At 47.2% G+C, this 16360-nt stretch overlaps 1 protein-coding gene across 1 annotated transcript in view; it reads right to left on the minus strand.

Annotated features, from left to right (window-relative positions):
• Positions 1-3165: 3165 nt before the first annotated feature.
• tut7 (terminal uridylyl transferase 7) overlaps positions 3166-16360 on the minus strand; it is a 68621-nt gene continuing 55426 nt past the window's right edge. Inside the window, exons 26-29 of the mRNA XM_055923367.1 lie at positions 8625-8740; positions 6059-6297; positions 4529-4632; positions 3166-4384 (exon numbers count right to left, since the gene is read on the minus strand). Coding sequence (XP_055779342.1) covers positions 4541-4632; positions 6059-6297; positions 8625-8740 — 447 coding nt within the window. The 3' untranslated portion in view covers positions 3166-4384; positions 4529-4540. The remainder of the gene's footprint in view (positions 4385-4528; positions 4633-6058; positions 6298-8624; positions 8741-16360) is intronic.

A 16360-nucleotide genomic window follows, 5' to 3' on the forward strand; every position in this document is an offset into this window, starting at 1 on the left:
TGACTGTTACATCAATCTAATGGGTTTTACCTGTAGCCTAATCTGACTGTTACATCAATCTAATGTGTTTTACCTGTAGCCTAATCTGACTGTTACATCAATCTAATGTGTTCATAATAACACAAGGCTACTATAAAAACAAACTGGAGTGACAGGCTTTCTATTCAACTGGTTTACCAGCTCCAGGTAGTCTACACATTGAGTTACAGGCTTTCTATTCAACTGGTTTACCAGCTCCAGGTAGGCTACACATTGAGTTAAAGGCTTTCTATTCAACTGGTTTACCAGCTCCAGGTAGGCTACACATTGAGTTACAGGCTTTCTATTCAACTGGTTTACCAGCTCCAGGTAGTCTACACATTGAGTTACAGGTTTTCTATTCAACTAGTTTACCAGCTCCAGGTAGGCTTCACATTGATTTGCAATGACTCCAGTGATAAATAATTTCAACATATTTATTGTATCAAATGGTAGCCTACGGTGGCATGTATATTAATAGGCTACTTGATAGGCAAATGTATCATTCTCCACATGTAGCCTCATGTCAGTTTCATTGAGGACTCCCCCCCCATAAAAAGATGAACGGGAGGGAGTTCCACAACTTCCATTTTAAATTTCCCCTCTGGCATCCTAGAAGGCGATTAGCGCGCACCACCGCTAACTAGATAGCCATTTCACATCCTAGAAGGCTATTAGCGCGCACCACCGCTAACTAGATAGCCATTTCACATCCTAGAAGGCTATTAGCGCGCACCACCGCTAACTAGATCGCCATTTCACATCCTAGAAGGCTATAAGCGCGCACCACCGCTAACTAGATAGCCATTTCACATCCTAGAAGGCTATTAGCGCCCACCACCGCTAACTAGATAGCCATTTCACATCCTAGAAGGCTATTAGCGCGCACCACCGCTAACTAGATAGCCATTTCACATCCTAGAAGGCTATTAGCGCCCACCACCGCTAACTAGATAGCCATTTCACATCCTAGAAGGCTATTAGCGCACACCACCGCTAACTAGCTAGCCATTTCACATCCTAGAAGGCTATTAGCGCGCACCACCGCTAACTAGATAGCCATTTCACATCCTAGAAGGCTATTAGCGCGCACCACCGCTAACTAGATAGCCATTTCACATCCTAGAAGGCTATTAGCGCGCACCACCGCTAACTAGCTAGCCATTTCACATCCTAGAAGGCTATTAGCGCGAACCACCGCTAACTAGATAGCCATTTCACATCCTAGAAGGCTATTAGCGCGCACCACCGCTAACTAGATAGCCATTTCACATCCTAGAAGGCTATTAGCGCGCACCACCGCTAACTAGATAGCCATTTCACATCCTAGAAGGCTATTAGCGCACACCACCGCTAACTAGATAGCCATTTCACATCCTAGAAGGCGATTAGCGCGCACCACCGCTAACTAGATAGCCATTTCACATCCTAGAAGGCTATTAGCGCACACCACCGCTAACTAGATAGCCATTTCACATCCTAGAAGGCTATTAGCGCGCACCACCGCTAACTAGATAGCCATTTCACATCCTAGAAGGCTATTAGCGCGCACCACCGCTAACTAGATAGCCATTTCACATCCTAGAAGGCTATTAGCGCACACCACCGCTAACTAGATAGCCATTTCACATCCTAGAAGGCTATTAGCGCGCACCACCGCTAACTAGATAGCCATTTCACATCCTAGAATGCTATTAGCGCGCACCACCGCTAACTAGATAGCCGTTTCACATCCTAGAAGGCTATTAGCGCGCACCACCGCTAACTAGATAGCCATTTCACATCCTAGAATGCTATTAGCGCGCACCACCGCTAACTAGATAGCCATTTCACATCCTAGAAGGCTATTAGCGCGCACCACCGCTAACTAGATAGCCGTTTCACATCCTAGAAGGCTATTAGCGCGCACCACCGCTAACTAGATAGCCATTTCACATCCTAGAAGGCTATTAGCGCACACCACCGCTAACTAGATAGCCGTTTCACATCCTAGAAGGCTATTAGCGCGCACCACCGCTAACTAGATAGCCATTTCACATCCTAGAAGGCTATTAGCGCACACCACCGCTAACTAGATAGCCGTTTCACATCCTAGAAGGCTATTAGCGCGCACCACCGCTAACTAGATAGCCGTTTCACATCCTAGAAGGCTATTAGCGCGCACCACCGCTAACTAGATAGCCATTTCACATCCTAGAAGGCTATTAGCGCACACCACCGCTAACTAGATAGCCGTTTCACATCCTAGAAGGCTATTAGCGCGCACCACCGCTAACTAGATAGCCATTTCACATCCTAGAAGGCTATTAGCGCGCACCACCGCTAACTAGATAGCCATTTCACATCCTAGAAGGCTATTAGCGCGCACCACCGCTAACTAGATAGCCATTTCACATCCGTTACAGTCAACATTAGAATGCAGTTTAAACCACCTCAGAGTGGATTTATGTAATGCGCCCTAGTGGGCCCAAAATAGTTTGTGTTTTGTCTCCATTAGCGCTCACACACACACACACACTCAATCCCCACCACTCAATCACTCAGCAACAGGTCACAGTGAAATAATATATATTTTAAGAGAAGTGTCATGGTGTAATAATGCCGCGGTGTAATTTAGAAATAGCAAACAACAAGCGACCAATACATTTTAACCAGCGACATCGTTTTCAAAGTAGCCCAATATGGCATGGCAACACCGATGGAAGCAACGCAAGCAGCGATGACATCACCTTGTCATCCAAAAACATAGCAGGCATTGGATAAAAACTGTTCGTATCTTTGGATGAGTGACAAAAGAAGGAAAAATGTTTCTCTTGTCAGCAAATTAAGTTTAAGATATGTAACTTTCAAAATACAAAAATCACCCCTGCATAATGCGTTGTGCATTTTGATGTAGCCAAATGGTAAGAGAAATGCATCATACAGGGATGATTTCTGTATTTTGAGTTATATATCTTGAAAACTTGATTGTTGACAAGCAAAACATGTCGGAACTATGTCAACAATGAGGCAAATACCAAAAGATGTTTTTTTGGGGTGGAACTTTCCTTTAGCCTCTGCTCATTGTGTAATGTTATCGTCTTCTAAACTTAAACGGTAGAAAAATACATATCTGAAAAATATACTTAACATCTTCAGGACATTAAATTAATGGCATGTTTCTTTTCTTTTTGTAAAGAACGTTTATTTATAAAGCAGGTCTCAGAACACTAGCATCCCAGACCAGAGTGGACAGAATCTGACATTACAGCTACCAGGCCCACCAATCAGAGGCACCGTGGCCACAAAAAGGCAACATAAAAACAAAAAAACATTTTTCCGGTTTTCTCCCTTACCGCTAACTGCACCCCAAACCCAAAATCAACCCTCAACCCAAAACCCCTGTGTAGATGATAAAGGACAAGTGGTTCGGTATATAAGCCATATGGTGTCACACCCTCCCCCTCTGACAGACTAGGTTGTCATTTAAGGTTTTACCATATTGCTTATATCTATCCAGTCCTCTCAGATCTACACACATGGGGGTTAGCTACTAGTAACCCGATACAGAGACATATATTCTGCACCTGTTTAGAGTGAGCAGGCAGAAGCAGAATGGAATTCATCTTTAGCTAGCTACCATGTTTGGAGACTCTGGCATGGAGGAGACAATTTAATTCAAACTGTCCATTATTATCTAAAGAACCCATCTGTTTCAGGGTCGTTCCTCCACCTCTGAATACAGATTCACCCTTTTTCACACAGGTACAGAGATGAGCAGACAAACACACAGTCACACAGCCTGGATCAAACTGGATTTGACTAGACAAAGTGGAAGAGAGGGGGCGTTTGGGAGGACGTCATTGCACGAGACAAATCTAACAAATAATCACTTTTAAAATAACATTAAAAAATAAAAATCAACTTAAGAGAGGAGCATGCAAAATGCCTTTTCAGTTAAAACACAATACAACACTTTAAAAAGTTCTTCTGAGGCAGCAGGGGTAGTTAAAACATAAAATGCCCCCTCTATGTCCTAAATGGCACCCAATCTCCTACAAAGTGCACTAGTTATGACCAGGGCTCTGGTCAAACGTAAAGCCCTGGTCCTAAGTAGTCTAATATATAGGAGATTAGGGTGCTATTTAGGAGACAGGCTCTCAGGCTCTGCCACCATCCACTGGGGTTCCATGTCAGGGTTCCAACGGGTGGGGTTCTGAGTTCCGGGTGTTCTAGGTTCAGGCTGATGAACTGCAGGTCAGACCTCAGAGGGAATAGAGTAGAACCCAGAGGTTTGGGGCTAGAGCTGCCTCTCTCTCCCCATCTCCTCAGTCCACTGGGCTCCTTCTGGGACCAGACAGACCCATGTGTCTGCTGGCTAGACTGCCTGGAACACACATGGATGCAATATAGCAGGGATGAGATGCACTGACGCTTAAGGAAGGTAACGCAATGCTGTAAACCGACTGAAACATTGACATTTATTTCGAAACATTTCTGTGAAATTATAGTAAAATAATTGGACAATGACCTGCTTGTGGACTCAATCATATTTTGTTGCTTCTTTTTTTTCTCCTGTTGAGTTGAGTCCTGGACAAATAAACACACTAGGATCAGACCAGGTTGAGTTGAGTCCTGGACAAATAAACACACTAGGATCAGACCAGGTTGAGGTGAGTCCTGGGCAAATAAACACACTAGGATTAGACCAGGTTGAGGTGAGTCCTGGACAAATAAACACACTAGGATCAGACCAGGTTGAGGTGAGTCCTGGACAAATAAACACACTAGGATTAGACCAGGTTGAGGTGAGTCCTGGACAAATAAACACACTAGGATTAGACCAGGTTGAGGTGAGTCCTGGACAAATAAACACACTAGGATTAGACCAGGTTGAGGTGAGTCCTGGACAAATAAACACACTAGGATCAGGACCAGGTTGAGGAGGGTCCTGGGCAAATAAACACACTAGGATCAGACCAGGTTGAGGAGAGTCCTGGACAAATAAACACACTAGGATCAGACCAGGTTGAGGAGAGTCCTGGACAAATAAACACACTAGGATTAGACCAGGTTGAGGAGAGTACTGGACAAATAAACACACTAGGATTAGACCAGGTTGAGGTGAGTCCTGGACAAATAAACACACTAGGATCAGACCAGGTTGAGGAGAGTCCTGGACAAATAAACACACTAGGATTAGACCAGGTTGAGGTGAGTCCTGGACAAATAAACACACTAGGATCAGACCAGGTTGAGGTGAGTCCTGGACAAATAAACACACTAGGATTAGACCAGGTTGAGGTGAGTCCTGGACAAATAAACACACTAGGATCAGGACCAGGTTGAGGTGAGTCCTGGGCAAATAAACACACTAGGATCAGACCAGGTTGAGGTGAGTCCTGGACAAATAAACACACTAGGATTAGACCAAGTTGAGGTGAGTCCTGGACAAATAAACACACTAGGATTAGACCAGGTTGAGGAGAGTCCTGTCAAATAAACACACTAGGATCAGACCAGGTTGAGGTGAGTCCTGGACAAATAAACACACTAGGATTAGACCAGGTTGAGGTGAGTCCTGGACAAATAAACACACTAGGATCAGACCAGGTTGAGGAGAGTCCTGGACAAATAAACACACTAGGATCAGACCAGGTTGAGGTGAGTCCTGGACAAATAAACACACTAGGATTAGACCAGGTTGAGGAGAGTCCTGGACAAATAAACACACTAGGATCAGACCAGGTTGAGGAGAGTCCTGGACAAATAAACACACTAGGATCAGACCAGGTTGAGGTGAGTCCTGGACAAATAAACACACTAGGATTAGACCAGGTTGAGGAGAGTCCTGGACAAATAAACACACTAGGATCAGACCAGGTTGAGGAGAGTACTGGACAAATAAACACACTAGGATCAGACCAGGTTGAGGTGAGTCCTGGACAAATAAACACACTAGGATCAGACCAGGTTGAGGTGAGTCCTGGACAAATAAACACACTAGGATTAGAACAGGCGTGTGAGTGCATGTCAATGTTTGTGCGAGTATTCATCATACCTGTTTTTCTCGCTCTCAAATTCCTCATGTGGCTAGAAGAGGGAGATGAAGAGAAGACACCAGCAGGTCCTCTGTACTGGGGGCAGTCTTTCTTGATGTGGGCATGGCTTCCACACAGGAAGCAGCAACGTTTCTCTTCTGGTCTTCTCCAATATTCACCCTGACGATGTTCCCTGCCCCCCTCCGCCCAGTCCCTCCTTCCCTCCGCTCGGTCCTCCTGCTCACGACGCTGCCTAGACCTGGAGGAGGAGATTAATGCACACACACGCTAACGGTTTTGACTTGACGGGAAGGTCATGTCTACCAGAGAAATGTTGGATTTCTCCTTTTCTGTTATGTCTAGACCGATACAAAGGACTCGTGGAAAAAGTCAGTCGTGGAATATAAACTTTTCATAAACCCTTAAACATTGACATAAATAACTCCAAAACAATGGTGTTCTTTTTGCATTATCATACAAACAATATCAGTCACAAAATAATAAGAACTTAAGTTTCTCAGGAAAAGTCCTGTACCTCAGGCATTAAAATACAGTCCGGCCCAGATTTTCTTTCAAGTGAACCTATTTGACCTCATGCGCACACAATGTTGATCAATAAGCGCAAAACCAGTCCCACACAAACCATAAAACACTTGTTCCACACATCAATACAAACGATTAGGATTCACAATACATTAGTCCCCAACAACTCCCACAGAGCAGATAAAAAAATAAAAAATCCGATCCGACAACAGAACTCCAGCAGAGAAAGGAGATTTGCCTGTTATTGTAATCTGTTTATTTATTTATTATTGTAATCTGTTTAGGAATGTTGGCGGCGTTATCGCTTTCTGCAGCGCACTTTTAGAAACCAAACAAAAAAAGGGATGAACAAAGCTTCAGAGCTGAGGGTTTGAAAACTTCCTCTCGCGCGCTTGAAACACTTTTTCCCATGAACATGCACCTGTGGAACGGTCGTTAAGACACGTACAGCTTACAGACGGTAGGCAATTAAGATCACAGTTATCAAAACTTAGGACACTAAAGAGGCCTTTCTACTGACTCTGGAAAAACACCAAAAGAAAGATGCCCAGGGTCCCTGCTCATCTGCGTGAACGTGCCTTAGGCATGCTGCAAGGAGGCATGAGGACCGCAGATGTGGCCAGGGCAATAAATTGCAATGTTCGTACTGTTAGACGCCTAAAACAGCGCTACAGGGAGACAGGACGGACAGCTGATCGTCCTCGCAGTGGCAGACCATGTGTAACAACACCTGCACAGGATCGGTATATCCGAACATCACACCTGCGGGACACGTACAGGATGGCAACAACAACTGCCCGAGTTACACCAGGAACGCACAATCCCTCCATCAGTGCCCAGACTGTCCGCTATAGGCTGAGAGAGGCTGGACTGAGGGCTTGTAGGCCTGTTGTAAGGCAGGTCCTCACCAAACATCACCGGCAACAACGTCACCTATGGGCACAAACCCACCATTGCTGGACCAGACAGGACTGGCAAAAAGTGCTCTTCACTGACGAGTCGCAGTTTTGTCTCACCAGGGGTGATGGTCAGATTCGCGTTTATCGTCGAAGGAATGACCGTTACACCGAGGCCTGTACTCTGGAGCAGGATCGATTTGGAGGTGGAGAGTCCGTCATGGTCTGGGGCGGCGTGTCACAGCATCATCGGACTGAGCTTGTTGTCATTGCAGGCAATCTCAATGCTGTGCGTTACAGGGAAGACATCCTCCTCCCTCATGTGGTACCCTTCCTACAGGCTCATCCTGACATGACCCTCCAGCATGACAATGCCACCAGCCATACTGCTCGTTCTGTGCGTGATTTTCTGCAAGACAGGAATGTCAGTGTTCTGCCATGGCCATTGAAGAGCCCGGATCTCAATCCCATTGAGCACGTCTGGGACCTGTTGGATCGGAGGGTGAGGGCTTGGGCCATTCCCCCCCAGAAATGTCCGGGAACTTGCAGGTGCCTTGGTGGAAGGGTGGGTTAACATCTCACAGCAAGAGCGGGAAAATCTGGTGCAGTCCACGAGGAGGAGATGCACTGCAGTATTTAATGCAGCTGGTGGCCACACCAGATACTGACTGTTATTTTTGGCTGGCTGGGTGACTGGCTGTGGTTGATAGTCTGGCTGCTGTCTAACCAGTCCATCGCCAGTGGTGACTCTGAGTTGGACTGGCTAGTAGAGGGTTGATGTTTTTTCAAGATCAACTTAATGACTTGTTCCTTCTCAATGCAAAAGGTTTCCACCGTCTGCACAAGGTGTGGTAACTGTATGCAACGTCTTAGATACGCTCTCCTTGCACTGGATTCCTGACTGTCTGCCAGCTCAAGGTACGAACAACCATCAGAGCGGAGGGTTTTAAAACTTCCTCTCTCACGCCACCATTTTGATGCAGCTGATACTGGCTATTTACATGGAAATGAGATGGGAATCGCAGCGCTGGGAGGAGATGCACAGAGATGGTTTAGCCATAGATTTCATGGCTGTCACAACAAACACACACGGGTATACATGCTTACGCAACACACACACACACACACACACACACACACTCCTTACTTCCTGCGCATGGGACAGTCTTTCATGAAGTGTCCGATCTTGCCACATATCCTGCAGCAGCGGTCGTTAGGAGCCAGCTGTCCCTCTGTCAGCACCTCGGGGTCAAAGAAGAACTCCTGAGAGGAATAACCACAAATTACTGTTATATATTATTATAATACGTCACCATTACATACTATTACTACTCCTGAGGAACATGTACACTACCATTCAAAAGTTTGGGGTCACTTAGAAATGTCCTTGTTTTTTTTAAAGAAAAGACAAATCTTTTGTCCATGAAATTGATCAGAAATACAGCGAAGACATTGTAAATGTTGTAAATGACTATTGTAGCTGGAAACGGCAGATTTTTTAATGGAATATCTACAGTTGAAGTCGGAAGTTTACATAGACTTAGGTTGGAGTCATTAAAACTCGTTTTTCAACCACTCCACAAATTTCTTGTTAATAACAAACTACAGTTTTGGCAAGTTGGTTAGGACATCTACTTTGTTGCATGACAGAAGTCATTTTTCCAACAACTGTTTACAGACAGATTATTTCACTTATAATTTACTGTATCACAATTCCAGTGGGTCAGAACTTTACATACACTAAGTTGACTGTGCCTTTAAACAGCTTGGAAAATTCCAGAAAATTATGTCATGGCTTTAGAAGCTTCTGATAAATTATTTCAATTAGCCTGAGTCAATTGGAGGTGTACCTGTCGATGAATTTCAAGGCCTACCTTCAAACTCAGTGCCTCTTTGCTTGACATCATGGGAAAATCAAAAGAAATCAGCCAAGACCTCAGAAAAACAATTATAGACCTCCATAAGTCTGGTTCATCCTTGGGAGCAATTTCCAAACGCCTGAAGGTACCACGTTCATCTGTACAAACAATAGTACGCAAGTATAAACACCATGGGACCACGCAGCCGTCATACCGCTCAGGAATGAGACGCGTTCTGTCTCCTAGAGATGAACGTACTTTGGTGTGAAAAATACAAATCAATCCCAGAACAACAGCAAAGGACCTTGTGAAGATGCTGGAGGAAACCGGTACAAAAGTATCTATATCCACAGTAAAACGAGTCCTATATCGACATAACCTGAAAGGCCGCTCAGCAAGGAAGAAGCCACTGTTCCAAAACCGCCATAAAAAAGCCAGACTACGGTTTGCAACTGCACATGGGGACAAAGATCATACTTTTTGGAGAAGTGTCCTCTGGTCTGATGAAACAACAATAGAACTTTTTGGCCATAATGACCATCGTTATGTTTGGAGGAAAAAGGGGGAGGCTTGCCAGCCGAAGAACACCATGCCAACCGTGAAGCACGGGGGTGGCAGCATCATGTTGTGGGGGTGCTTTGCTGCAGGAGGGACTGGTGCACTTCGCAAAATAGATGACATCATGAGGTAGGAAAATTATGTGGATATTTTGAAGCAACATCTCAAGACATCAGTCAGGAAGTTAAAGCTTGGTCGCAAATGGGTCTTCCAAATGGACAATGACCCCAAGCATACTTCCAAAGTTGTAGCAAAATGGCTTAAGGACAACACAGTCAAGGTATTGGAGTGGCCATCACAAAGCCCTGACCTCAATCCTATAGAAAATTTGTGGGCAGAACTGAAAAAGTGTGTGCGAGCAAAGAGGCCTACAAACCTGACTCAGCTACACCAGCTCTGTCAGGAGGAAATGGGCCAAAATTCAGCTTGTGGAAGGCTACCAGAAACATTTGACCCAAGTTAAACAATTTAAAAAGGCAATGCTACCAAATACTAATTGAATGTATGTAAACTTCTGACCCACTGGGAATGTGATGAAAGAAATAAAAGCTGAAATAAATCACTCTCTCTACTATTATTCTGACATTTCACATTCTTAAAATAAAGTGGTGATCCTAACTGACCTAAGACAGGGAATTTTTACTAGGATTAAATGTCAGGAATTGTGAAAAACGGAGTTTAACCTGTTTGGGCTCAAGGGGCAGTATTGAGTAGCCAGATAAAAGGTGCCCATTTCAAACGGCCTCGTACTCAATTCTTGCTCGTACAATATGCATATTATTATTACTATTGAATAGAAAACTCTCTCTAGTTTCTAAAACCGTTTGAATTATATCTGTGAGTCAAACAACTTCATTTGGCACAAACTTCCTGACCAGGAAGTGGAAAGTCTGAAATCGAGGCTCGTTTCTAAGTCCTGCCTATAAATGGGCATGATATCTATTAGTATACATGCACGTCATACACCTTCCCCTGGATGTCAAGAGGCTGTGAGAGAAGAAATTAGGTGATTATCTTGGTCTGAGATGGAACACATCATCTTGGTCTGAAGTGGAATACAAGCTCTTTGTATGACGTGCCCCCATTTTCTGAAGAGCGCGAGGTGGACAGTGGGATTGCCTTCTGTTTAGCTGCCGTTATAGGCGGCTACTATCTCCGGCTTTGATTTTATTTGATACATGTCACCATATCATCGTAAAGTATGTTTTTCCAATATAGTTTCATCAGATTATTGAACATTTTTCAGGAGTTTTGCCGTATTCCGTTCTCTTCCGTTTGTTGACATGGAGAGTGTCGTGCCACCCGGCTAGTGCGCTTGCTAAATGAAGAGGGAAAGTTGCCGTTCTAAATCCAAACAACGATTGTTCTTGACAAAGGACACCTTGTACAACATTCTGATGGAAGATCAGCAAAAGTAAGAAACATTTTATGATGCTATTTCATATATCTGTCGTAGATGTGAACTAGTCGTCGGCGCCCAAGTGTTTCTGGCTATTGTGCTAAGCTAATATAACGCTACATTTTGTTTTCGCTGTAAAACACTTGATAAATCGGAAATATTGGCTGGAATCACAAGATGCCTGTCTTTCATTTGCTGTACACTATGTATTTTTCAGAAATGTTTTATGATGAGTAATTAGGTATTTGACGTTGGTGTCTGTAAGTTTTATGGCTGCTTTCGGTGCAATTTCTGATTGTAGCTGCAATGTAAACTATGATTTATACCTGAAATATGCACATTTTTCTAATAAAACATATGCTATACAATAAATATGTTATCAGACTGTCATCTGATGAAGTTGTTTCTTGGTTAGTGGCTATTTATATCTTTATTTGGTCGAATTTGTGATAGCTACTGATGGAGTAAAAAAGTGGTGGAGTAAAAAAAGTGGTGTCTTTTGCTAACGTGGTTAGCTTTACATTGTGTCTTCCCTGTAAAACATTTTAAAATTCGGACATGTTGGCTGGATTCACAAGATGTGTACCTTTCATATGCTGTATTGGACTTGTTAATGTGTGAAAGTTAAATATTAAAAAAAAATATATTTTGAATTTCGCGCCCTGCACTTGAGCTGGCTGTTGTCATAAGTGTACCGACGTCGGGCTTGCAGCCAGAAGAAGTTAAATGTATTTGGCTAAGGTGTATATAAACTTCCAACTTCAACTGTACATAGGCGTACAGAGGCCCATTATCAGCAACCATCACTCCTGTGTTCCAATGGCATGTTGTGTTAGCTAATCCAAGTTTATAATTTTAAAAGGCTAATTGATCATTAGAAAACCCTTTTGCAATTATGTTAGCACAGCTGAAAACTGTTGTTCTGATTAAAGAAGCAATAAAACTGGACTTCTTTTAGACTAGTTGAGTATCTGGAGCATTTGTGGGTTTGATTACAGGCTCAAAATATCCAGAAACAAATAACTTTCTTCTGAAACTCGTCAGTCTATTCTTGTTCTGAGAAATGAAGGCTATTCCATGTGAGAAATTGTCAAGGAACTGAAGATCTCGTACAACGCTGTGTACTACTCCCTTCACAGAACAGCGCAAACTGGCTCTAACCAGAATAGAAAGAGGAGTGGGAGGCCCCGGTGCACAACAGTCATATTGAAAATTAGCCCCCTGGATGAAATTCCTATGGCTTCCACAGGGTGTCAGCAATGTTTACACTGTGTGACATGAGTTTTATGATTTGGAAATGTGAAATGCACTTTAGAACTCACAGGTGTTTGGATTGCTTAATGTACGATTATTAGTCCCCCACAATACTGTAAAATCCATTATTGTGTCTGTCCACAATTTGTGGGAACATGGAGTCTCTCAACACAAGACAGAGCTGATCGGTACTATACCAGAGATTGTTCATTAGGAGATTACCTCTGCCCTCCACTTCCAATTAAAACCTGTAAATTAATAAATTGGCAGTGCTCACTGCTAAAGTGGATACATATTCAACTAAAGTGGAAAGTCTAGAGGAGACAGCTAACGCGACAGAAGTGTGACCCCATGACCTGGAAGGGATAAATCACACACATGAAAGAGAAAACGGAATCACTTGAAAATCTTTCCCGTAAATTCGATGTGCGTGTCACAGAACTTGAATCTGGTGTGGAAGCGGGGCAACCCAACTTCCTTCATGAGCAATATATTCTATCAACTGTTCAGGCCGAGAGAAGCCGAGTCCCCATGCCGCTGATTAACACAGGTCAGCTCCATAAACGGCGTATGATTGGACGGATAAACAGCTTCGGAAGTCAAGCTGCAAATTGTTCACCTTGCAGGGACCCGGGGGTCCTGACCAACGCAGGGACCCGGGGGGTCTGACCAACGCAGGGACCCGGGGGGTCCTGACCAACGCAGGGACCCGGGGGTCCTGACCAACGCAGGGACCCGGGGGGTCTGACCAACGCAGGGACCCGGGGGGTCCTGACCAACGCAGGGACCCGGGGAGTCCTGACCAACGCAGGGACCCGGGGGGTCTGACCAACGCAGGGACCCGGGGGGTCCTGACCAACGCAGGGACCCGGGGGGTCCTGACCAACGCAGGGACCCGGGGGGTCCTGACCAACGCAGGGACCCGGGGGGTCCTGACCAACGCAGGGACCCTGACCAACGCAGGGACCCAGGGGTCCTGACCAACGCAGGGACCCGGGGGTCCTGACCAACGCAGGGACCCGGGGGTCCTGACCAACGCAGGGACCCGGGGGGTCCTGACCAACGCAGGGACCCGGGGGGTCCTGACCAACGCAGGGACCCGGGGGGTCCTGACCAACGCAGGGGTCCTGACCAACGCAGGGACCCGGGAGTCCTGACCAACGCAGGGACCCGGGGGGTCCTGACCAACGCAGGGACCCGGGGGTCCTGACCAACGCAGGGACCCGGGGGGTCTGACCAACGCAGGGACCCGGGAGTCCTGACCAACGCAGGGACCCTGACCAACGCAGGGACCCTGACCAACGCAGGGACCCTGACCAACGCAGGGACCCTGACCAACGCAGGGACCCTGACCAACGCAGGGACCCGGGGGTCCTGACCAACGCAGGGACCCTGACCAACGCAGGGACCCTGACCAACGCAGGGACCCGGGGGTCCTGACCAACGCAGGGGTCCTGACCAACGCAGGGACCCGGGGGTCCTGACCAACGCAGGGGTCCTGACCAACGCAGGGACCCTGACCAACGCAGGGACCCGGGGGTCCTGACCAACGCAGGGGTCCTGACCAACGCAGGGGTCCTGACCAACGCAGGGACCCGGGGGTCCTGACCAACGCAGGGGTCCTGACCAACGCAGGGACCCGGGGGGTCCTGACCAACGCAGGGACCCGGGGGGTCCTGACCAACGCAGGGACCCGGGGGGTCCTGACCAACGCAGGGACCCGGGGGGTCCTGACCAACGCAGGGACCCGGGAGTCCTGACCAACGCAGGGACCCGGGAGTCCTGACCAACGCAGGGACCAACGCAGGGACCCGGGGGTCTGACCAACGCAGGGACCCGGGGGTCTGACCAACGCAGGGAAGAGGATCAGCATCTACCCAGACCTGAGTGCTGAACTGCTAAAACGGAGAGAGACCTACAATGAGGTGAGATCCCAGCTACGCTAAACCTGAGATGAAGCTTCATCCACCCGGAAAAACTCATCGAGATCTTCCAGAACACAACACACACATTTTTCCACTACTAAAGGAGTCTCTAGACTGCTTGGAGAAGCACATCAAACCCAACGCACACGGGGACGAGCGATGGATCCCCGTGGACCGGCTCATTATTCAGGTATGCTATCCATGCACAATCACACAGCCGAGCCAACGGCTATGATACAGCCCTCAGCATAAGACAAATGAGAACACCTCTCATGTTTGGGTCCAAGGAACAATTACTATTATTGCTGAGTATTGAACTCGTTATAATTATATTGCCTGCGGTCCAGAACATTTACACAGTGATGACATCATGTCAATTAATAAACAAATGGACGATATATGGATCCTAAAGCTATCCTGTGATTGACTGTTTAGGCATCCTGTCATATTATTATAATATTTGATTCCTTTATGGAGTTAGCATGCTTCAGTTTGGCTGGCGGCTAGCTAAAGTCGGCTAGGCAAACCGAACAAGTGTGCGTGCATACTCCCTGAGGGGAAATGAGGGGGGAAAAAACTACTGTTTGTCCTATTTGAGACACCGAAGCCAGAATACACTTCCTCAAAAGTCCGAATGAATCTGAGGGGTGTATTATGACATCAGAACTACTCAGACTTTCCAAATCAGGCTTCATCCATATCATGAAGGTGGACATTGATCCAACCATTTCAAAAGTAATGACCGGGCTGACGGAAACAGGATATACCTGTACACTTTTATTAATGCAGATAGACAATTTGTTAGTTTGTTTGACATGGTGGGGTCTTTTTGTGTCAGTAAAAATGTATGAGAAACCCATATACTAAGCATCACATCTGTTTTAACTTGGAGTCACGTGATGATATGTTGTGTGGTCCTCCCTCTACGACTTGGGAAACCATGCAGTTTATTAGGCTATAGACAAAATAAGGGCCGGGGACTAGGGGGGGGGGGCCGGGGACTAGGGGGGGGGGACGAGGGCCGGGGAACGAGGGCCGGGGACTAGGGGGGGAACGAGGGCCGGGGACTAGGGGGGGGAACGAGGGCCGGGGACTAGGGGGGGGGGAACGAGGGCCGGGGACTAGGGGGGGGGGGGAACGAGGGCCGGGGACTAGGGGGGGAAAGAGGGCCGGGGACTAGGGGGGGGAACGAGGGTCGGGGACTAGGGGGGGGAACGAGGGCCGGGGAACGAGGGTCGGGGACTAGGGGGGGGAACGAGGGCCGGGGACGAGGGCCGGGGACTAGGGGGGGAACGAGGGCCGGGGACTAGGGGGGGGAACGAGGGCCGGGGACTAGGGGGGGGACCGAGGGCCGGGGACTAGGGGGGGGACCGAGGGCCGGGGACTAGGGGGGGGAACGAGGGCCGGGGACTAGGGGGGGGAACGAGGGCCGGGGACTAGGGGGGGGAACGAGGGCCGGGGACTAGGGGGGGGGGAACGAGGGCCGGGGACTAGGGGGGGGAACGAGGGCCGGGGACTAGGGGGGTGAACGAGGGCCGGGGACTAGGGGGGGGGGAACGAGGGCCGGGGACTAGGGGAGGGGAACGAGGGCCGGGGACTAGGGTGGGGGAACGAGTGCCGGGGACTAGGGGGGGAAAGAGGGCCGGGGACTAGGGAGGAACAAGTGGCGATTAATCGGTCGACCTCTTTTACTAACCATCTGACTAGCGTACTAAGGAGGGTAGGTAGTGGATACTAACCATCTGACTAGTGTACTCAGGAGGGTAGGTAGTCGATACAAACCATCTGACTAGTGTACTCAGGAGGGTAGGTAGTGGATACTAACCATCTGACTAGTGTACTCAGGAGGGTAGGTAGTGGATACTAACCATCTGACTAGTGTACTCAG

This window comes from Salvelinus fontinalis, chromosome 5 (assembly GCF_029448725.1).
Source record: "Salvelinus fontinalis isolate EN_2023a chromosome 5, ASM2944872v1, whole genome shotgun sequence".
NCBI classification, from domain to species: Eukaryota; Metazoa; Chordata; class Actinopteri; order Salmoniformes; family Salmonidae; genus Salvelinus; species Salvelinus fontinalis.